The 23,799-nt window shown below is 51.7% G+C and overlaps 3 protein-coding genes across 4 annotated transcripts in view; 2 read left to right on the plus strand and 1 right to left on the minus strand.

Annotated features, from left to right (window-relative positions):
- LOC137304366 (DENN domain-containing protein 1B-like) overlaps positions 1-6,792 on the plus strand; it is a 47,436-nt gene extending 40,644 nt beyond the window's left edge. For both annotated transcript variants that reach the window (XM_067972931.1, XM_067972932.1), the window contains 3 exons: positions 1,216-1,283; positions 3,132-3,342; positions 4,482-6,792. In XM_067972931.1, coding sequence (XP_067829032.1) covers positions 1,216-1,283; positions 3,132-3,342; positions 4,482-5,669 — 1,467 coding nt within the window. In that variant the 3' untranslated portion in view covers positions 5,670-6,792. The remainder of the gene's footprint in view (positions 1-1,215; positions 1,284-3,131; positions 3,343-4,481) is intronic.
- A 1,116-nt stretch (positions 6,793-7,908) lies between these two features.
- Positions 7,909-23,414, minus strand: crb3a (crumbs homolog 3a). Its single transcript, XM_067972952.1, has 4 exons — positions 23,215-23,414; positions 21,189-21,627; positions 10,175-10,227; positions 7,909-9,659 (listed from the first exon to the last, which is right to left on the minus strand). Exons 2-4 carry the CDS (start codon positions 21,268-21,270, stop codon positions 9,465-9,467), a joined length of 330 nt encoding a protein of 109 aa, XP_067829053.1. The 5' UTR covers positions 21,271-21,627; positions 23,215-23,414; the 3' UTR covers positions 7,909-9,464.
- Positions 23,076-23,799, plus strand: part of LOC137304372 (coiled-coil domain-containing protein 159-like) — a 39,473-nt gene continuing 38,749 nt past the window's right edge. The window contains exon 1 of the mRNA XM_067972942.1: positions 23,076-23,165. The gene's annotated coding sequence lies outside the window, so the exon portion shown is untranslated. The remainder of the gene's footprint in view (positions 23,166-23,799) is intronic.

Below are 23,799 nucleotides of genomic sequence, written 5' to 3' on the forward strand. Positions count from 1 at the left end.
AGCTGAAATCTGCATTGTGCGGAAGCTCCTGTATCTGAGAATACAGGGCCCAGATTACAGGAATCAGGTTAAATACAAAAAAAACTGTCTCAAGTTTCTGAAACTCTAAATTAAATGCCACTTTTTAATTTTATTTCCTTGAGAGTTTATACCTAGTGACAGAAGTGGACGCAACAACTGGCCTAGGCAGGGAGGGGGGAAATCGGTCAGGGGGGAATCAGTCGGGGTAAAATTGGTCGGGGGGAATCAGTCAGGGGGGAAAATTGCGAAGGGGAAATCGGTCGGGGGGAAATTGGTCGAAGGGAAATTGGTGAGGGAGGGAATTGGTAGCGGGGGAAATCGATCAGGGGTGTATCAGTCGGGGGGGCCCCGCTTCTAACCACCGTCTAGTGACCCTGCTGGAAGGTGCAGGTGTGTGGACTTTAGGTGAGGACAGGATCAGTCTGCTAACACTCTGTCTAGGCCGACCGGATTGGAGGGATCTTGCAGGCTAGAATGAAGTCACCTCAAGATGAGGGGAAGGAATGAGTGAAGAAAATAATTCTTCACACGTCTATTGTGTGACGTGTGACGTGTTGGCACCTGATGTCATGGCAAGAGATAATCTAAAAGTCGAGATGTAATGGTGAATCTATATAAAACCTCTGGACTGTGTGCAGTATTGGGCTCCACTCTATAGGAAGGATGTTGAGGCTGAACAGAAGGTACAACACAAATTCACTAGGATGCTGCCTGATATGAGGAAATACAAATAGGAAGAAAGACTTGGAAAATTGGGGGTGTTTTCATTAGGACAGAGGAGATTATGGGGTGATTTGACAGAGGTATTTAAAATTCTGAAGGGATGGGTCAGAGGAGATAGAAACAGACTGTTCCCAGTGATCGAGGGTCTAGAACGAGGGGACATGGATAGAAGATTACATGTAAGAGATTTAGGACAGACAGCAGGAGAAACTTTATCACACTGAGATTTGTGAGGCTGTAGAATGTATGAACAGAGTTAGTGATTGAAGCAGTCAGTGTCAACATTTAAGAGTAGGTTAGATAGGTGCTTATAGGAAAGGTGGATGAGGAGATGTGGGAACAGGGATTAAAATGTGGAGGATAAACACGGTCTAGTGTTGTAATTTCTCTGATTCTGTGTAGACACAGGAGAAAGAATCGGTCCATCCAGGTCCTGTTTAATATGTAACGTTTTCACTGTCTCTCCTCTAGTCTCGCCCTCGCCGACCAGCCCGTCGTTACACGAACCCTGATGGATTGCCCCCCACTGGGATAGTCAGGTAGCACCTTCCGTTTTTAAATTCCACTTACCAGGTACATTCCCCTCCCCGTCCCCACTCTCAGTTACAGGTGTACACATGTCAAAAGGGCCCATTCAGATTCCCAGAGTATACTGACCCATGGAGTGGGTACACTTCATGTTCACAATACACTCTATCCCAATTCGCTCCGTGTTCACAGTACACTCTGTCCTGGTACGCTCCGTGTTCACAGTATGCTGTGTCCTGGTACGCTCCGTGTTCACAGTACATTCCATATTCATGGTACACTCTGTACCGGTACACTCCATGTTCACAGTACGCTCCATGTTCACAGTACGCTGTGTCCTGGTACGCTCCATGTTCACAGTACGCTCCGTGTTCACGGTACATTCCATATTCATGGTACACTCTGTACCGGTACACTCCATGTTCACAGTACGCTCCATGTTCACAGTACGCTGTGTCCTGGTACGCTCCATGTTCACAGTACGCTCCGTGTTCACGGTACATTCCATATTCATGGTACACTCTGTACCGGTACACTCCATGTTCACAGTACGCTCCATGTTCACAGTACGCTGTGTCCTGGTACGCTCCATGTTCACAGTACGCTCCGTGTTCACAGTACGCTCCGTGTTCACAGTACGCTGTGTCCTGGTACGCTCCATGTTCACAGTACACTCAGTGTTCACGGTACATTCCATATTCATGGTACACTCTGTACCGGTACACTCCATGTTCACAGTATGCTCTGTGTTCACGGTACACTCTGTCCCAGTACGCTGCATGTTCACAGTATGCTCTGTGTTCACGGTACGCTCTGTCCCGGTATGCTCTGTGTTCACGGTACACTCTGTCCCAGTACGCTGCATGTTCACAGTACACTCCGTGTTCACAGTACGCTGTGTCCTAATCCGCTCCATGTTCACAGTACACTCAGTGTTCACAGTACATTCCATATTCATGGTACACTCTGTATCGGTACATTCCATATTCACGGTACACTCTGTCCCAGTACGCTGCATGTTCACGGTACGCTCTGTCCCGGTATGCTCTGTGTTCACGATACGCTTTGTCCCAGTACGCTGCATGTTCACAGTACGCTCTAGCCCAGTATGCTCCGTGTCACATCGGATTCCCTCACGCAGGGGCTCCCTTCACTGTCCCATGGTGTACACCAGTGGTACTCACCGTAAAGCCAGGGGACTCTGGTCCCAGTTCTCCTTCACCCGTGACCTGCTCCCTATGCTGCTGGGCCTCACTCACTGCTTGCCCTTCCGTGGCGTGTCAGCCAAGCTACCACTCAGTTTTATTTTGTCTCCCTTTCTTGCTGTCCAGCATAAGAAGGTCAGAGGGAGGCAGAATTATTCCAGCTTCCAAACAGCAAAATAAAGGGCCCCAGCAAAATGGAACGGTTTACGGGATCTGTTTGGGCCTGGAGTTTTTCTCCCACTGTGAGGAAGTGCCCGGTTCTCAATGGCAGCTGCCACAGTGGCCAATTAAAATCCAAAGCTCACCGTGAATGGAATTGTGGGTACGGGCCCCGTCCCACCACCGAGGGGAACAGGGCCTGTCCGATCACCCCTGGGGTCCAGGCCCCGTCCCACCACCGAGGGGAACAGGGCCTGTCTGATCACCCCTGGGGTCCAGGCCCCGTCCCACCACCGAGGGGATCAGGCCCTGTCCCATCACCTTGGGTGGAGGCCCGCTGAGCCATCCCAACTATTTATTTTCACAGTTTGCTTCGCCTGACCCCATGTGAGGTATTTAAGGTCCCAATGTGGAATCGTTCCCTGGTCAGGCCCTAATATAACGGATCCACAGGAGCCTCTGTTTTGCTGTAAAGGATTTGCTTTGCTTGTGTAGATCAGCCAGTGGGGAGGACGGCCTGGACACCTCACTGGACACCATTGATGATGAGATAATGGACTGCAGCCTCCTGGAGAACGAGGACATGGACCTGCTGGGGGAGATCTTCGACACGCTCAGCACCCAGACAGTGCACGACAAGGGGCTTCTGTACGGGACCCGCAGCCTGGACTTCTTCAACTTAGACTCCATGGAGGACATCCGCAGGGTGAGGCCTTGAACATCGATCCTGCTGGGCCTGCTTACTCCCAGCGGGTCGGTCCCTAAACCCAGAAACCAGCTTCATCTTCAAAGGGGCCTGGCCGCCGACTCCTGGTGTACTTCTAATGTAGCACTCTCTCACCTCTGAGTCAGCAGGTCGAGGGTTCAAGGCCCATTCCAGAGACTTGAACACATAATCCAGGCTGACACTCCCGTATAGTACTGAGGGAGTGCTGCACTGTCAGAGATGCCGTCTTTCGGATGTGGCGTTAAACCAAAATCCGTCTGCCCTCTCAGGTGGATGTTAAAAGATCCATTTATACCTCTATCAACATTACCCAAACAGATCAACTGGTCATTTCTTTTTAAATATTCATTCTCAGAATGTGGACATCGCTGGCAAGGCCGGCATTTATTTGCCCATCCCTAGTTGCCCTTGAGGGACTTGCTCAGCCACTTCAGAGGGCAGTTAAGAGTCAACCACAGTGATGTAGGACTGGCGTCACATATAGGCCAGACCGGGTAAGGACGGCAGGTTTCCTCCCCTAAAGGAGATTAGTGAACCAGATGGGTTTTTGCAACAATCCGGGAGCTTCCTGGTCACTTTCACTCAAAAAGAATCTGGAAATAAAAAAAACTGTTGTTAAGGTGAATTCAAATTCTCAAACTGCCGTGGTGGGATTTGAACTCATGTTCTCTGGATTATTCTGATCCTCTGGATTACTAGTCCAGTAACATAAACACTACACTACTGTCCCCAGATATAGTGTGCGTGTTTATCACATTGCTATCCGTGGGATCATGCTGTGTGTTGAATAGCTGTCACATTTATTTATATGGCACTACTATTGTGTGTGAAGTGCTCGGGGATGTTTCTGAGACCTGTATAAATACACAGCGCTCCTGTTCAGGATTTTATTTTCTTTGAGACAAAATATACAGCTGATGTAGTGGATGGTGTTTATTTCTGTTTCTAACCCATGCACTTGCTGACCGAGGAACGCCTGATGCTGATACTTAGGAGCCCAAAGTATTTCTCATTCCCCCTCCGCCCCAGGGTCGACATTTCTCATCTTGAAGTCCACCCTAAACCTTCAGATTGGAGGAGATAAATCTCTCACTAATTTATTGTTCTTATGTTTGCAGATCAAAGACATCAACCCCAGCGAGGAGGACTTGAACTACAAGAGCAGAAGAGAGTCTGAGCCAGTGGGGCCCAGGATGTGGGGTTTCGATGGTTCTGCAGAGTGTGTCAAGTCCCTTTCAGCTTCCCTGGAGGAAACATCAGGCCTGTCCTCAGTGTCCAACAGCCAACCAGACCTTGGAGATTCAGAGAGTCTCTCAAGCAACAGTCCTGATGAAAACATAGCGTCTCCTGAGGCGGAATCATTGAAACACGACACTCCGAGCGACTGTAATTCAGAGGACCCTGGACCGATGGACGAATCTTCATCCAGTTCACCATCTGGCAAAGCCAATGAAAAGTGTAGCGGGATTCACTGGGATAAAGGATCTTCCCCGGCCCAGCCCAGTGGAATAGTGGCTGAAAATGGAGATTCTCAACTACAGGCGAGTGAGGCCAGAAATGAAATCCTAAATGACGGGTCAGTCTCCCTCGGTGCACCTTTACAGATCGATGGCCTTAACCTGAAACCTTCTACAGAAGAATACAAGAACCTCAAAGGACAAGAAGTGGAGGTGGATCATGTCACAAGTCCAGTAAAGTACACTGAGAGTAGCCCTCACAAGCCCAACAACACTGAACAATCTCCTCCACCAACAACTCCTAAAACATCAGCTGCAGGGCTAAGAGATAGGCTGACAGCCCAGGCTTTTGAAGGCAATGGAGGAATAGATATGAAGGAGGAAAGCTCCAGTGGTCAGGAAATGGGGCCTACAGAGCAGGCTTCGCGTACAGAGGCCAGCTGTCCCGAAAGAGCAAAAAGCCCAGACTCTGCACCTGCTCCTACACCTGGCGCAACTCCCAGCCTGCAGTCAGCGCTGAGCTACTTTCAGGCCCGAGCTGGGGAGCAGAAGGCTGACACCATAAAAGGCAATGTCCGCGCATCGCCCCCCTCGCCAGGTAGGGCCCTGGGTAAATATGGCAGTGTCTATGGCAAAACCGAGTTGAAAGATCAGGGCAAAGCGAGCAAGGCCCTCTCTGAACCCATCACCCACACCCCCACCCCCACTAATGGGAGCCCAACAGGCGAAACGGTGTCTCAGGAGAGTGAGGTGCACCAGTCAGAGTCAGCGGCACCCACTTCTGACAAAGATCCGGACATTACACCCCCAAGAAAAGTTTCAGAGCTTAAAAAGAGATTTGAATCCTAGCAAATGACTAAAGGTATAGCAATGTTTTCAATGGTTGGGGCGTGTCCCTGCTTAACTAAGTATTGAATAAGACCTTGAATAAGTTGGTAGAAATCTTTACTTTGTGGCCTTGACAGTAAGTTGCTGCCCTCGTATATCCCTTAATACACTGAGCCACACAGTCGTTATTGGGCCGCACATCATCATCATCATCAAAGTTTTTTTTTAAATATGCAGAGAAACTGAGCTGAAGCCTCTAAAAAACGAGTGATGATAGACTTAAAGGGGAGATCTTTGATTTGCCCTTCAACCTCTGTCCAACACAGCTTCCTGGACCAGACTTTGGTGAGATGAGCTGAAGCTGTGAGGGGATTGCTGCTTTCAAATTAGGCCAATATAGTTCTGAATTTTCTAAATTTAAAAAAGAGTGACATGCACCAGATGGACCCAGAGTGGACGTAGGGTACTCACCCAATGAGCTTTGCCAGTGTATAAATAACATTTTTAGTTATAATGCCAGGTGGTTGGTGAAGGTCAGATATTTTGTGTGCTACAGTAGCGGCCACTGGCCAGCTGGGGTGATGGTGCCCCAATATGTGATGATTGATAACTTGCAGCAACACTCACAAAGGAAATGTTCAATTAAAGGGCAACAAAAAGGAAGGGACCTGCATTTATATAGCGCCTTTCACAACCTCAGGATATTCCAAAATGCTTTACAGCCAATGAAGTATTTTTGAACAGTACTGACTGTTGTAATGTAGGAAACACAGCAGCCAATTTGTACAAAGCAAGCTCCCACAAACAGCATTGTGATAACAACCAGATAATCTGTTTTGTGATGTTGGTTGAGGGATAAATATTGGCCAAGACACCAGGGGAAACTCCTCTGCTCTTCTTTGAATAATGCCATGGGATCTTTTACCTGAGGGGGCAGACGGAGGCTCAGTTTAACGTCTCATCCGAAAGACGGCACCTCCGACGGTGCAGCACTCTCAGTGAAATTATCTGTCAGACTGTCCTGTGTGAGATATTAGTATAACCAACTGGAATACTGTGTGAACTAACTGAACCCCATCTGTTAACGCATGCAATTTTAAAAAATTATTTCCCCTTTGAGAATAAAAAGCTGATTTGCACTAAAGATCATTTGTCAATCTCATTACTTGGGAGATAGTCACTGGGGTATGGAATTGGGATCGAAAAGAGCTGCCACGGTTAGCGAAAATGGTGGCACCAACTTGAGGGGCCGACTCATCGCCCCAGTTTACTACTGCAGGCATCACGCCATCTTACTGCTCCAGGCGTCGTATGATTTTAACTTCGCTATCCAAGCTTACTGCATAGTCCATGGATAAATTTCCACAATCTCTTCCCTTTTGTTTAGTAAAACACATGATAGCTGATAGTCCTCCTGGGACTATACTGTGGAGGTGGGGAAATTTATCCTAGGATTGTGCACTCGGGTTTGGGAAGTTTACCCAAACCCAGTGCACAATCTCCGGCTATCAGCCACAGCAGCTTTTTCTGGTCCTGGTCCCATCCATAACTATGATTGGTGACACATGGACCGGCTTTTGTTTCATAATCTAAGAAACTTGTTAACTTCCCACAAGATTGCACACCGGAGTTAAGACCACGTGTAGTATTCAGGTGAAGCGGAGGTAGAGGGTCGGGGAGAACGAGAGCAGGATTCACACACCTAATTTAAAGTCAACATTGTCATTATTAGTAGTTAAAGTATTATAAAGATTAAATAGCAAAACTCACAGCAATTTGAGCATAATAGTTTCTCTGAAGTACAGGCTGAGGAGCTGGGCGAGACGTTACAGCACCAGCCTGGTGAGAAGGTGAATTACAATGTGACAAGTTAACATCGGCTGTTTCTGTTATAAATTAGGATGCAAGAATTTAAAATGGGAAAAACTAGCACTAAAGTGCGACAAAAACATGGCAACAGGAAGTGCAGTTTTCTAGACAGGAAGTGCGTGCAGATATAAGACTTACGATACATTAGATTATAGACTGTCCACAATGTTAATATAAATTTCTATCTCACACTTTTAAAGTGTGTAACAAAACAAAGGAACTCTCAAGGAACATAAAATACCAGAGCAAGAATGTCTGTAGTCTCTTAATTGATGTCTCTATAAACTCACCTAGTGTTTACTTAACAGCAGCAGCCTCTTGGCCTTGATATCAACTGATCTAGTGTTTACTTAACAGCAATGAGACTTTATAGCCTTGAAGAGACACGATATGATGTTCCTTGCCTTTATAAAACAGCACATCCTCCAACTTACTGTGATTCAGGGAGATTTGCTAGTTTTATATATAAATGTTTTATATCTAGTGTAAGACCGTTACATCAAGATCCGCCACACAAAATAAAAACATGATGTTTCCTGGGAAATTTGAAGCAATCAGGAAGACACTAACATTTACCTTTCTGTCTCAAGCATATCTCTCACAAATCTCTCCAAATTATTTGTGCCCATATTGATTTCTCACCCATCCTCTGACTATAAAACACATCTTCCAAGTTTCACCATAGACGATCCACTCGGTTAAATAACCACAGAGTCCGTCGTTAGCCACATAATGAGACTGCGGCAGGAAACAAGGTGACAAGAAACCAGCCCCTAGACCGGGGGAGTCCTCGTATCCTGAAGCTCATTACACTGCAATGTCTAGTGAAGGTTATTGAGCAAGACAAGGGTAAACCCTAGATCCCAGTGTTTCCAAGACGGCGCGAGCAGTTTACAGCACAAGGTTTTGTTAAAAATACAATCTAAAAATTAATTTAAACATTCTTTTAAATTACATTACAGTGAAGGCAGCAAAAGGTCTTCATCACGTCACCAACACCAGCGTGACTGAAATCTGTGACATCATAACAGGAAGTAGTAGCCCGTCGACATTATTCGACAAGTTCAAGAGAGTCCTTACATTGGTACAAATCGGGAGAATGGGGGGGGTGGGGGGAAATAACAGGAAAAACAGGGGGGTGGGGGGAGAATAACAGGAAAAACAGAGGGGTGGGGGGAGAATAACAGGAAAAACGGAGGGGTGGGGGGGAGAATAACAGGGGGATAGCTGAGTTGTTACATTGCTGAGGAACAATTCTTGTTTCACTGCAATGTAAAGATAATTGTGGGAGAGCATTCTTCTTCCTGGGGATCGCTCTGGGTCTCTTCCTAATTTAGAGCATCTTCTACACAGATCCAGTTACAGTGCAAGTCAACTCCCCTCCTTCCTTCCTGAACACCTTTGCTATTTTTAAAAATAAAATTGATCTCGGATTGGAAACCCCTCGGAAACATTTGCCCGAACACCCGTCTCCATTCCGCAGGATCGAGTGCCTCACGTCCAGCAGCTGACAGGGCAGCCGGACTGTCGAGGGTTCAGTATTGGTGGGGCAATGCTTAGCACTCGGAGTCGGGGGGCTGACTTTAGCCGGCCGTGTCTGAGGGATTCCACCCGACCCAGAGGCGCCCGTGGAGCAGCAGTGCAGTGTAACTGGATCATTTCAATATGGACGAGGTACTCGACTGAAAACATTAAAGTAAAAAGGGAAATACTTTGTCCTGTAATCAGCTCCCTGCTAAATATCCTTCGCATTTAACCTTACAACAAAACAAATCAGTAAAATGGCAAAGGTCACGGAATCTCCCTCATAATTAACGACGGTCTCCAAGCGACGGTCGGCATCGTTGCTCTCCCAGCTAATTACACTAATAGTCAGCAGTGGTCTGGATGGCCCCGCGGTATTACCATGGCGGAGGCAGCTGCGGGGGGGGGGGGGGGGGTTGCCGACTAGATGAGGCGTTCCTCCGGCGGCAGCTTCAGGCCGTGGTTGACTTGCGTCCGGGCCCCAATCTGCTCCTGCCGGCTCGGGTTGTACGTCCCCTCTTCTCTGCGCTTTCCTTTCAGCTTTATGAAGACCACGGCGAGGATGATGATGATGAGCAGCACGCCACCGATCACGCACGGAGCCACGATGGCAGCAATCTGTTAAAATAGTGTCAACGCACGCAGTTCAGTTAAGGGACGGTCAGCAGCTACTCCCATTCTCACATCAGCGAGCCCAAATTACTCACATCTTCCAATTTTTCTCCCCTGAAGGTGTTAGGCCGCAAGGAGGGAAGAGATATTTCACCCCATCCTATTCTGGGGGCACGGCAGAATGTTTCCCATCTCCTCCACCCCTTCACCGTCTGAGGGCAGTGTCAGGCCCGTGTCTGGACGCCATTACTGCTACTCTACAAGCAGATACTAGGAGGGGCACAAGGGCAGCCCAAAGGTAACTGTCCAACCCGGTCTCTGATCCACACCTCCCCGGTGATGGTCCGGCTGAGATTACAAACTCTCTAGGAAGGCAGGAGGTGAGGGAGACGTCTTTGGTAGAAGCCCACCCATCACCCCATGCACCAAGAATGAAGGTCATCGACACACGACCAGTAACCAGTCCCGACACAGAACCAATCAGCAAGGTATAACCAAAAGGAAGAGAGAATGTTGCTTACTGGTACTTCTGATCCAGGCGCAGTTGTGAAATTCGGGCTTGTCGTAGAATTCCCTGTGGCAAAAAAAAAATCAAAGGAATTTTGTTTCCAAATAAATACAACATCGATATGAACAAATGATCAGTGAGAACACTTCCTGGTCAAAGGTGAAAGCCAGTTGAAACTGGGAGGGCAAAGTTCTCGGATGTTAAATTAACAAGGTACTCTAGAAAGTAAAGACCTTCGACATCTGGTTCCCACACGGGAGGATCCACCTCGGAAGGGACACTTCACGCAAACCGTGAATCACTGTACGGGCTCAGACTCCGAACCCCACAGGCCAGGAGACCCCCAGTTCTATGCCGAGGTGCCCAATCCCAGCTGGTGCAGTGGTCGGGGTTTAACAATCCGCCTCAGCATGTACCCCATGTCTCCTCCCCCAGTTAGAGAAGAAAAAGTTGGGGTTCCCAGTCCTGTTCGCGATTCAGTGACCCCACTGGAATTCCGTGCGTGTCGATGATGGGAAGACGAGGTGAGGTTATAATGTTTGATACCCTGCTAGCACTGGGCCACTTGTACAAAGTACCAAAGGACAACTTAAACCCAGGGAAACGGACCCCAATAGAGGTCAAAGCGTCAAGTTGGGAGGGAGGAAATCTTTGGAGAAATTTGAAACAAAAAGAGCACAGCTCTCTTTTCCGATACCTGTTACAAGGTCACTTTTTAAAATCGAGACCAAGGTGTCAGAACTTGTGCCAAATGTCGGTGGAGCAGGTGCAGAAACAAAAATGCATGAATTTATCAGGCAAAGACTCTCCCACTGCACCTGGGAGCAGGGCTTCTGACTCTCCCCCCCCCCCCCCCCCCCAGACTGCACCTGGGAGCAGGGCTTCTGACTGCCCCCCCGCCCCAGACTGCTGAACTAAAACCTATAAAATGGGGCGGGGGGAAACTGGAAAATGAGGCTTTGTAAAGCCAGTGACGGTGATATAATGAAGTTGGCACTGGCTGTGCAAAACTCCGATTAGAGCCAAGACCCATTATGATAGCAACAGGTGCACCCTGAAGATCGTGCCAGAATCATGCGACACACAGTTACACGATAATTCACAAATTTATTATATTTCACTCATCACCATCACAGACAGTAATTAAAGGCCTGTTGTGAGCACTGAACAGATCAGTCTGGCCTGGTTCATATAGACAATCACCGAGGACGGGGGAAAGAGAGCAATGGAGACATCTCCTCCCTGGGCAGTTATTGTTTTCTTGGCATGGATCATGAAACCTTCTCCTTTCCTCCTCTCCAGCTCCAATTCCCAGAACTGCCCCAATTTCCCCTTCCAACCCTTTACAGTTGGTTACACCCCTTCCCCATCTTCCCCCCTCCCCTCCAGTTGACACTATAAGCCAGCAGACCTATAGGCCTGGGCCTGGGCCTGGTTAGTGAGTAATCCTCTCAGCCACCTCACTCTTGCCTTCTTCATGTTTCATTAGGCACCGTATACAGAGCAAGCATCAGTCCATCCCCCACTTCCTGTTCACACCACCATTGGGTAATAATTAACCAATAATCACCAACAGGGCCAGCAAACATTCTCAGTTGTTTACTCACCACCTCCTGAGCCTGCTTTAAACATCAATTAACTTCCGCCTCTGGGAAAGCTGTTATTTGAAGAAAATATATTTTATTTCTCAGAGAAACCTTTAGAGACGGCGCTGGTTGGGATGGGGAGACTCAGAGATGGTGCTGGTTGGGATGGGGAGACTCAGAGACGGTGCTGGTTGGGATGGGGAGAATCAGAGACGGTGCTGGTTGGGATGGGGAGAATCAGAGACGGTGCTGGTTGGGATGGGGAGACTCAGAGACGGTGCTGGTCGGGATGGGGAGAATCAGAGACGGTGCTGGTCGGGATGGGGAGAATCAGAGACGGTGCTGGTCGGGATGGGGAGACTCAGAGATGGTGCTGGTTGGGATGGGGAGAATCAGAGACGGTGCTGGTCGGGATGGGGAGAATCAGAGACGGTGCTGGTCGGGATGGGGAGAATCAGAGACGGTGCTGGTTGGGATGGGGAGACTCAGAGACGGTGCTGGTTGGGATGGGGAGACTCAGAGACGGTGCTGGTTGGGATGGGGAGACTCAGAGACGGTGCTGGTTGGGATGGGGAGACTCAGAGACGGTGCTGGTTGGGATGGGGAGACTCAGAGACGGTGCTGGTTGGGATGGGGAGACTCAGAGACGGTGCTGGTTGGGATGGGGAGACTCAGAGATGGTGCTGGTTGGGATGGGGAGAATCAGAGACGGTGCTGGTTGGGATGGGGAGAATCAGAGACGGTGCTGGTCGGGATGGGGAGACTCAGACGGCAAAGATGTGAGAAAGAAACGGAGAGCTGGAGACGGAGAGATTAGCAAACCAGGTCATCGCGAAACAAACTGCTACTCACCAACACCAAGAGAAACATAAAGGCAGGGAGAGAGAGTTGAGAGGAATTACATAGAATTTACAGCACAGAAACAGGCCATTCGGCCCAACTGGTCTATGCTGGTGTTTATGCTCCACATCAGCCTCCTCACTCTACTTCATCTCACCCGATCAGCATAATCTTCTATTCCTTTCTCCCTCATGTGTTTATCGAGCTTCCCCTTAAATGCAGCTGTGCTATTCGCCTCAACCACTCCTTGTGGTAGTGAGTTCCACATTCTCACCACTCTCTGGGTAAAGAAGTTTCTCCTGAATTCCCTATTGGATTTATTAGTGACTATCTTAGATTTATTACCTCTTGGAGAAGCACAAGCCTTTTTGTACTAGTGTCAGAGAACTGGGAAAGATAAGAAACGGGCTCTTTCACCTTGAAAGGCAGTGAGAGGATACTGTATGGGAGTAAACGGGGCATAAATGGTACAGATAAAATAAATTTGGAACACTTTCAAGGTTAGCAGAGGGTTCAAATTTAAGAAAACTACAAAAAGACAAAGTCAAGGTAAGATTGTGACTTGAAAGTGAGGAATATTAAAAAAAAGTGTGGGGAGGAAGCAGGAGAGTGGGATGAGACTAGGTGGCTTATGGAGAAATATACTGGTACAAATTCGATGGGCTGAATGGCCTGTTTCTATGCTGAAACATTCTGCAAATTCTCGAGCAGCTGGACAGTGACCCAGCCCCGCTGCCTTGGGACGGGGGAGGAGTTTCAACAATAATCTGATATTTCAATGTCAACTCAGTATCAGGAACTGGAGCCCTGAAATCCACTTAAATCACAATCTCTTTTCAAAAAATAGTTTAATGCTGGAGCAGTGATTGGCAGAACTACAAACAGATTGGTACTCAATGACACCTGCTGGAAAGAGTTCACACGCATGTGTAAGTGTGCACTGGTATTTATAAACTGTGCAAATACCACATGTTGTGACTTGTGTACACATTGTGTAACACTAATTACTGATGGTAATTAAAAGGTACTTCAGGATTCCATCAAGTGACAAGACATTACAAAATAACAAGGACTGCTGAAACCCCAACAGTCAAATTAAAGAAAGAACTTCCATTTATGAAGCATTTTTCACACCCTCAAATCGTGACAACGCAGGTCACAGTCAGTGAAGTACTTTTTGAAGTGTAGTCACTGTTGTAATGTAGGAAAACGCAGCAGCAATTTGCACACAGCAAGATCCCACAAATAGCAATGAGATAAATGAACAGATAATCTCTTTTTAGTGATGTGTTGAGGGATAAATATTGGCCAGGACACTGGGGAAAACTCCCTGCTCTTCTTTGAATATTCTCATGGGATTTTTTACGTCCACCTGAGGGGGCAGATGGAGCCTCAGTTTAACGTCTCATAGAAATATGCAGCAATCCCTCAGGGAGCGAGAGCCTGGATTATGGGTTCAAATTCTGGGGTGGAACCCAAACCCCAACCTTCTAACTCAGAGGCAAGAATGCGACCCACTGAGCTAAACTGATATTAAGGGCACAATGATCAAAGATAACCTGACACGGAATCCCCCTCCTGATCACTACCCAGAGGTGTGTCTGGGAAGACGGTGTCAGCCTCTGCTGTCACTTGAAGAATGGCCGTTTTCCATTATCTGATCACAGCTGGGCTCGGGATAGGAGAGTTACAACTGGCCTCAGTCTCCCTGGTGGTGTAGAGACACACAGCCAGGATTGATGCTCCTGATTGGTGTTCAGCAACCTCTGGGTGAGGACAAGATCAGGGTTAGCTATGATGCCCCCATGGTCAAATAGCCTACTAACAGTGGCTATGTGGGTTGCTACTGGAGGGCAGCCATTGGCTGTTGGACTGCTCCCCAACATCAATCAGTGGCTCCTACAGAGGAGGAACAAGATAATCAGCGATTAAATTGAAAGGTCAATGAAAAACGTTTATTAAGTTCCAGGGTGCAACACTTGGTGCATAGATTTTACAACTAGTCACCCCACCCCCGCTCCTCCATCATCGTCCCCCTTCCCCGCTCCTCCATCATCGTCCCCCACCCCCGCTCCTCCATCATCGTCCCCCACCCCCGCTCCTCCATCATCGTCCCCCTTCCCCGCTCCTCCATCATCGTCCCCCTTCCCCGCTCCTCCATCATCGTCCCCCACCCCCGCTCCTCCATCATCGTCCCCCTTCCCCGCTCCTCCGTCATCGTCCCCCACCCCCGCTCCTCCATCATCGTCCCCCTTCCCCGCTCCTCCGTCATCGTCCCCCACCCCCGCTCCTCCGTCATCGTCCCCCTTCCCCGCTCCTCCGTCATCGTCCCCCACCCCCGCTCCTCCATCATCGTCCCCCTTCCCCGCTCCTCCATCATCGTCCCCCTTCCCCGCTCCTCCGTCATCGTCCCCCACCCCCGCTCCTCCATCATCGTCCCCCTTCCCCGCTCCTCCATCATCGTCCCCCACCCCCGCTCCTCCATCATCGTCCCCCTTCCCCGCTCCTCCATCATCGTCCCCCACCCCCGCTCCTCCATCATCGTCCCCCACCCCCGCTCCTCCATCATCGTCCCCCTTCCCCGCTCCTCCATCATCGTCCCCCACCCCCGCTCCTCCATCATCGTCCCCCTTCCCCGCTCCTCCATCATCGTCCCCCACCCCCGCTCCTCCATCATCGTCCCCCACCCCCGCTCCTCCATCATCGTCCCCCACCCCCGCTCCTCCATCATCGTCCCCCTTCCCCGCTCCTCCATCATCGTCCCCCACCCCCGCTCCTCCATCATCGTCCCCCTTCCCCGCTCCTCCATCATCGTCCCCCACCCCCGCTCCTCCATCATCGTCCCCCTTCCCCGCTCCTCCATCATCGTCCCCCTTCCCCGCTCCTCCATCATCGTCCCCCACCCCCGCTCCTCCATCATCGTCCCCCTTCCCCGCTCCTCCATCATCGTCCCCCACCCCCGCTCCTCCATCATCGTCCCCCACCCCCGCTCCTCCATCATCGTCCCCCTTCCCCGCTCCTCCATCATCGTCCCCCTTCCCCGCTCCTCCATCATCGTCCCCCACCCCCGCTCCTCCATCATCGTCCCCCTTCCCCGCTCCTCCATCATCGTCCCCCACCCCCGCTCCTCCATCATCGTCCCCCTTCCCCGCTCCTCCATCATCGTCCCCCACCCCCGCTCCTCCATCATCGTCCCCCACCCCCGCTCCTCCATCATCGTCCCCCACCCCCGCTCCTCCATCATCGTCCCCCACCCCCGCTCCTCCATCATCGTCCCCCACCCCCGCTCCTCCATCATCGTCCCCCACCCCCGCTCCTCCATCATCGTCCCCCACCCCCGCTCCTCCATCATCGTCCCCCTTCCCCGCTCCTCCATCATCGTCCCCCACCCCTCCATCATCGTCCCTTCCCCGCTCCTCCATCATCGTCCCCCTTCCCCGCTCCTCCATCATCGTCCCCCTTCCCCGCTCCTCCATCATCGTCCCCCTTCCCCGCTCCTCCATCATCGTCCCCCACCCCCGCTCCTCCATCATCGTCCCCCTTCCCCGCTCCTCCATCATCGTCCCCCACCCCCGCTCCTCCATCATCGTCCCCCACCCCCGCTCCTCCATCATCGTCCCCCACCCCCGCTCCTCCATCATCGTCCCCCTTCCCCGCTCCTCCATCATCGTCCCCCACCCCCGCTCCTCCATCATCGTCCCCCACCCCCGCTCCTCCATCATCGTCCCCCTTCCCCGCTCCTCCATCATCGTCCCCCACCCCCGCTCCTCCATCATCGTCCCCCACCCCCGCTCCTCCATCATCGTCCCCCACCCCCGCTCCTCCATCATCGTCCCCCTTCCCCGCTCCTCCGTCATCGTCCCCCACCCCCGCTCCTCCATCATCGTCCCCCACCCCCGCTCCTCCATCATCGTCCCCCTTCCCCGCTCCTCCATCATCGTCCCCCACCCCCGCTCCTCCATCATCGTCCCCCTTCCCCGCTCCTCCATCATCGTCCCCCTTCCCCGCTCCTCCATCATCGTCCCCCACCCCCGCTCCTCCATCATCGTCCCCCACCCCCGCTCCTCCATCATCGTCCCCCACCCCCGCTCCTCCATCATCGTCCCCCACCCCCGCTCCTCCATCATCGTCCCCCTTCCCCGCTCCTCCATCATCGTCCCCCTTCCCCGCTCCTCCATCATCGTCCCCCACCCCCGCTCCTCCATCATCGTCCCCCTTCCCCGCTCCTCCGTCATCGTCCCCCACCCCCGCTCCTCCATCATCGTCCCCCTTCCCCGCTCCTCCGTCATCGTCCCCCACCCCCGCTCCTCCATCATCGTCCCCCACCCCCGCTCCTCCATCATCGTCCCCCACCCCCGCTCCTCCATCATCGTCCCCCACCCCCGCTCCTCCGTCATCGTCCCCCACCCCCGCTCCTCCATCATCGTCCCCCACCCCCGCTCCTCCATCATCGTCCCCCTTCCCCGCTCCTCCATCATCGTCCCCCACCCCCGCTCCTCCATCATCGTCCCCCTTCCCCGCTCCTCCATCATCGTCCCCCACCCCCGCTCCTCCATCATCGTCCCCCACCCCCGCTCCTCCATCATCGTCCCCCACCCCCGCTCCTCCATCATCGTCCCCCACCCCCGCTCCTCCATCATCGTCCCCCTTCCCCGCTCCTCCATCATCGTCCCCCTTCCCCGCTCCTCCATCATCGTCCCCCACCCCCGCTCCTCCATCATCGTCCCCCTTCCCCGCTCCTCCATCATCGTCCCCCACCCCCGCTCCTCCATCATCGTCCCCCACCCCCGCTCCTCCATCATCGTCCCCCACCCCCGCTCCTCCATCATCGTCCCCCTTCCCCGCTCCTCCATCATCGTCCCCCACCCCCGCTCCTCCATCATCGTCCCCCACCCCCGCTCCTCCATCATCGTCCCCCTTCCCCGCTCCTCCATCATCGTCCCCCACCCCTCCATCATCGTCCCTTCCCCGCTCCTCCATCATCGTCCCCCTTCCCCGCTCCTCCATCATCGTCCCCCTTCCCCGCTCCTCCATCATCGTCCCCCTTCCCCGCTCCTCCATCATCGTCCCCCACCCCCGCTCCTCCATCATCGTCCCCCTTCCCCGCTCCTCCATCATCGTCCCCCACCCCCGCTCCTCCATCATCGTCCCCCACCCCCGCTCCTCCATCATCGTCCCCCACCCCCGCTCCTCCATCATCGTCCCCCACCCCCGCTCCTCCATCATCGTCCCCCACCCCCGCTCCTCCATCATCGTCCCCCACCCCCGCTCCTCCATCATCGTCCCCCTTCCCCGCTCCTCCATCATCGTCCCCCACCCCCGCTCCTCCATCATCGTCCCCCTTCCCCGCTCCTCCATCATCGTCCCCCACCCCCGCTCCTCCATCATCGTCCCCCTTCCCCGCTCCTCCATCATCGTCCCCCTTCCCCGCTCCTCCATCATCGTCCCCCACCCCCGCTCCTCCATCATCGTCCCCCACCCCCGCTCCTCCATCATCGTCCCCCTTCCCCGCTCCTCCATCATCGTCCCCCACCCCCGCTCCTCCATCATCGTCCCCCTTCCCCGCTCCTCCATCATCGTCCCCCTTCCCCGCTCCTCCATCATCGTCCCCCACCCCCGCTCCTCCATCATCGTCCCCCTTCCCCGCTCCTCCATCATCGTCCCCCTTCCCCGCTCCTCCATCATCGTCCCCCTTCCCCGCTCCTCCATCATCGTCCCCCACCCCCGCTCCTCCATCATCGTCCCCCTTCCCCGCTCCTCCATCATCGTCCCCCTTCCCCGCTCCTCCATCATCGTCCCCCTTCCCCGCTCCTCCATCATCGTCCCCCTTCCCCGCTCCTCCATCATCGTCCCCCTTCCCCGCTCCTCCATCATCGTCCCCCACCCCCGCTCCTCCATCATCGTCCCCCACCCCCGCTCCTCCATCATCGTCCCCCACCCCCGCTCCTCCATCATCGTCCCCCTTCCCCGCTCCTCCATCATCGTCCCCCACCCCCGCTCCTCCATCATCGTCCCCCACCCCCGCTCCTCCATCATCGTCCCCCTTCCCCGCTCCTCCATCATCGTCCCCCACCCCCGCTCCTCCATCATCGTCCCCCACCCCCGCTCCTCCATCATCGTCCCCCACCCCCGCTCCTCCATCATCGTCCCCCTTCCCCGCTCCTCCATCATCGTCCCCCTTCCCCGCTCCTCCATCATCGTCCCCCACCCCCGCTCCTCCATCATCGTCCCCCACCCCCGCTCCTCCATCATCGTCCCCCACCCCCGCTCCTCCATCATCGTCCCCCACCCCCGCTCCTCCATCATCGTCCCCCACCCCCGCTCCTCCATCATCGTCCCCCACCCCCGCTCCTCCATCATCGTCCCCCACCCCCGCTCCTCCATCATCGTCCCCCTTCCCCGCTCCTCCATCATCGTCCCCCACCCCTCCATCATCGTCCCTTCCCCGCTCCTCCATCATCGTCCCCCTTCCCCGCTCCTCCATCATCGTCCCCCTTCCCCGCTCCTCCATCATCGTCCCCCACCCCCGCTCCTCCATCATCGTCCCCCACCCCCGCTCCTCCATCATCGTCCCCCACCCCCGCTCCTCCATCATCGTCCCCCACCCCCGCTCCTCCATCATCGTCCCCCACCCCCGCTCCTCCATCATCGTCCCTTCCCCGCTCCTCCATCATCGTCCCCCTTCCCCACTCCTCCATCATCGTCCCCCACCCTTCTCATCCTTTGTATCCCCCATTTCAGTGACAATCTTCAGCCCCATCAACCCCACGCTCTCTCTCCCTAAACTCTTCCCCTTCACGCCCTCTCCCCCCTTCCCCAAAACTCTCCTTCAAGCCTATCTCTTCGTCTTAATCTGGGGTCAACTCCCCCAACCCTTCTCTCACCACAGCTGTCACCTCTCTGGGACATTTTATGTTAAAGACGGTTTATCAATGCAAGTGATGTACCAACACATTATTTCTGTGCTGAACACCAAGAAACATTTTATTCAATGATAGTCCTCTGTTGCTTTGGCTCGCTGAAAGTTGTTTTCACAAGTTAGAAAGGGGGAGGTCCCACAGTGAATCAATGATTGCACAGACAAGCACCTCCACCGGAGTCTATTTCCAGCTGAGTCACTCCAAAGAGAATTTGTCCTCTGGGGAATTCAGAGAAGCTGAAACTGGTTTAGTCAAATCAGACTCAGCTGTTCTTGGTCTGTGCAGTTTCAGGAAATGTTGCTTTAAATTGTTAAACTATAAAACACTGAACACAGGCAACAGCCTCAAGAGCGAGAGTGAAAGTATTTGAGTTCAAAGTTCCAGCAGACTCCCCCTGGACCTTTTATATGGGCCACGTGAAGCCAGATAAAGAGCTGCCTCTGTTTGTAGTTTAAGTAAATCTTATGAAAATACAGCAGAATATTTCCAGCTCCCTCGCCCAACAATTTACTCCCCTCTTGTCCTGAAGGTGCTGACTCGTGTCAGCAGTTCCACACTGCCAGTCACCCTCCGGTACTCCTTCATGTGTGAGCTTTCGACATTGAGTGGCAGCAGGCAATTAAACCTGAGGAGGCATCACAGCCCAGGCTTGTCCACATGCAGGGCCGAGAGGAGAGAGAGACCCTCGGCTGATTGTAGCAGCCAACAACCGATCGTATAACTCAGCACAGTCCACGGAATGAACAAGGCCCTTCCTGCTCTGACTGGCTCAGTAACTCACTGGTCAGGTCCTCTGCCAGCTGACCCACGGAGGGGGTGCAGTTGTCGGAGAGTTTGTAATTTCATCTAGGGTTTGAAGCTCATCTTTTCAGTAACCCCAATCGCCCATCGAGGTTCATTGCTGCATAGAGAGAGGGAGGGGCTCCAATGGGAGAGTGAAGATAATGGAGAAGTGAGCTTTGATTGGACAAATACTCTCATCTCATCCTTGACCTTGCTTGTAAAATGCCACTGAAACCGATCTCATCATGAACACAGCACAGGTCAAAGGTCACTCTGTTAATGGCTTCTTTCCCATGGGGAAGCCTTATGTCTCCATTGGTGCCTCATCACTGCACCATATCATTAATATGGATGAGTTACAGGCCCGAGCCTGCACTCCACTAGTCCACGGCACATTCAAAATATCAACCCTCACCCTCACTGCATGGGGCCTTGGGAGGGCAACAGCCTGAACCCACCAGTCACGTCATGACCTGGGTCAGAGACCATAACTCACCTTGAATGATACAAAAACATTGCACCTTTTCCCCAAGTTTGAACCATTGGTCGGATTACACAGGAACATGGCCGGAAAAAGACCAAAGTCCATCTAGTTCACCACCTACCGACCTGGTAGTCACGATGACAATGGAGTAATCATAGTAATCAATCTCTATCAATGAGTCTACAACAGACCCAGACATGAGGCGAGGAAAACCCCCAGTGGTGGAGAGCTTTGGGAACCATAGGTCCAAAGTCTCCTGTTCCTCCCGAGCCTGTTACACCCACCACACGTCATGTCTCAAATTACTCGTATACTGGATCCCAAAATCTCCATTCCATTTTAAAATGAGCCCTGACCAGGCCTGCAGAGACTGGCCCCATTGCACCTCCCCTCAAAGCTCTGAAAATAACTCACCAACATGAAATTGAGCTAAGCTTTTGCCAGCAGCCTGTAGACACAGCAGGGAGAAGGCTAGACGATGCAGCGGACCCTCCATCGCAGCATCGACAGTCACCGCAGCTGAACCACTCCAATCGAGCTGTCCTCCGGTCCTTGTGAAACTCAGGTTAAATAGTTCTGAACATTGCAGATCCCCAACAGGTCCAAAGCCAGTCAAGCACGTCAATCAACTCTGGTAGAACCTTCCAGACGTTCAGCTGTGCAGCACGGCAGCTGATAGAACCTTTGTCTGGACTGACACAAGTGATCCCGTGCCTGTGCGTTCCGGGGCGATCCCTGCAACGGTCACTGTGATACACGGAAGCTCCACCTTCAAAACGTTGCTGCAAGGATCCCACAAGTTATACGGAATTCACCTTCTCCGATGTTAATTTCCTCCCAGCTCCAGAAAGTTCTAAAAAAAATTGTATTTAATGTAAAAAAAAATGCTTTAATAACCGTGGCATCATAATTAGCCTCAGTACCTCAGGGTAAAGGGGGGATGGGAGGGCATCAATCAGAGATGCTGCTCCTAATGAGTCTCCAGTGATTCCCGCAGGAAATGCATTGGTAGTTCGGTGAGGGCAGGTGATGCCTCCCTTGGTTAAATAACTTGCTAATGAAGCGATGAAGGACCAGTTAACTGAAATGGCGAAAGGCAGCCAGCACCCAGGGGCCCGCACAGCCACTGGCTCAGTCTAATCCAATACTACAGCAACCTGCCGAATGTCAATAAAACTATCAATCATGACAGGGAATCTTCAGAATGAAAAACTAGCAAAAAAAAAATTGTACAAGAGAAAATCATTCTACACATTTCACTGTGAACGTCCAAGAAGTAATTAAAACGTGTTCAGCAGGCCTGTGCCTGAATAGGACTGACTGGTTACCAATTCTCAGGCCACCTCTGTGGCGACACAGGACACTAAAACTGCAGGCAAAATACTGCAGATGCTGGAAATCTGAATCAAAAACAGAAAATGCTGGTTTGAGCAGGTCTGTGGAGAGGAGAAAATTCCCAAATCGCTTTACAACCAATTAAATACTTTTAAAGTGCAGTCACTGTTGTAATGTAGGAAATGCAACAGCCAATTTCCACATAGCAAGATCCCACAAACAGCACTGAGGTAAATGACCAGACATTCTGTTTTTTTTAAGTGATGCTGGTTCAAGGATAAATATTGGCCAGGACACCGGGGAGAACTCCCCTGCTCTTCTTCAAAATGGTAGAATCATAGAGCACAGAAGGAGACCATTCGGTCCATCGTGCCTGTGCTGGCTCTTTGAAAGAGCTATCCAATTAGTCCCACTCCCCTGCTCTTTCCCCGTAGCCCTGCTAATTTTTCCCCATCAAGTATTTATCCAATTCCCTTTTGAAAGTTATTATTGAATCTGCTTCCACCACCCTTTCAGGCAGCGCATTCCAGATCAGAACAACTTGCTGTGTAAAAACATTCTCCTCATCTCCCCCTCTGGCTCTTTTACCAATTATCTTAAATCTGTGTCCTCTGGTTCCCGACCCTCCTGCCACTGGAAACAGTTTCTCCTTATTTACTATATCAAAACCCCTCATAAGTGAGGGTGCTGGAGGGAGGGAGAGGCTCTACCGGGAGACTACCGCCACACACATACACAAATATGAACAGACACTGTCCCCACCCAGAGACACACTCACACTTTAAAGAGTGCAGGTCTAATTATTGATTAACCCTGAATTTGATCACAGGATTGGCGGGGCTCTCGGCGTTGTCTATCGCGACTCTTATTTTGAAAGAAAATCCCAGGAGGTCAATGGCCAACCTGAGATTGGACCAACCTTTAAAAAAAAGGCAGGTTTAGAAAGTTCTTGGCTTTTTGATTTGTTTTTTGAAGTTTTGGTTCCTGTTAAAGAGCGGTTGTGATCTCGGCCGCGCACGGAATGAACACTGAGTTTCCTCAATTCCTGAATCCCAGGTAATTCCAATTGGTGCAAACACACCGAGAGCCGCCGGGTGAAACTTACCGACTGAAATTAACAAAAGGAAACTTTGCTTCTTTCCCACAGCAGCTGATCCTGAGATTTCTAAACTCCAACAACTTGTTTTTTTTCCCGTTTAAAGACTTGACGTTAGTTGTCTGGGTCCAGTTCTCTCCCGATGGAGATCTCAAGCTTCTTCCTCCCACCTCCACCCAACATTTCCGATTGCAACACCTGAACCTTTGGTAACCTGAGAAGCAGGACCCAAGGAGAGCTGGCTAATCATAGCCGGAACCTGCACTCAAAATGTAACCCCCCCCCCCAAAAAAAAAACCCCAGCAAATACCCCATCGGAAACCAGATTTCACAAGCGAACTCTGGAAAAATCAGAATGTGCTTCTCAATTTTCAATTTTGAACATTCAATTTTCACAAAAAGTAAACTTTTAAACCACCAACACAAGTTGCAAAACTAAATGAAGTTCCTGCATACAATGACTACACTTCAGAAGTACTTCACTGTAAGCGCTTTGGGATGTCCTGAGGTTATGAAAAGCAAGTTATTTCTAAATGTTTGTGCTCATCAAATTGAGGGAAATCAATGGTGCCCAATAACACGTTTTTAATACAG

This window comes from Heptranchias perlo, chromosome 37 (assembly GCF_035084215.1).
Source record: "Heptranchias perlo isolate sHepPer1 chromosome 37, sHepPer1.hap1, whole genome shotgun sequence".
NCBI classification, from domain to species: domain Eukaryota; kingdom Metazoa; phylum Chordata; class Chondrichthyes; order Hexanchiformes; family Hexanchidae; genus Heptranchias; species Heptranchias perlo.

What these genes read in the sequence shown, in the direction of transcription:
- crb3a (XM_067972952.1), bottom strand. Translation starts at nt 21,270, where the DNA reads ATGGAGGGTCCGCTGCATCGTCTAGCCTTCTCCCTGCTGTGTCTACAG. An exon ending in CTTAGCTCAATTTCATGTTG is followed by an intron (nt 10,228 to 21,188) that starts GTGAGTTATTTT and finishes TTTTTGCCACAG; the next exon opens with GGAATTCTACGACAAGCCCG. An exon ending in CGCCTGGATCAGAAGTACCA is followed by an intron (nt 9,660 to 10,174) that starts GTAAGCAACATT and finishes CTATTTTAACAG; the next exon opens with ATTGCTGCCATCGTGGCTCC.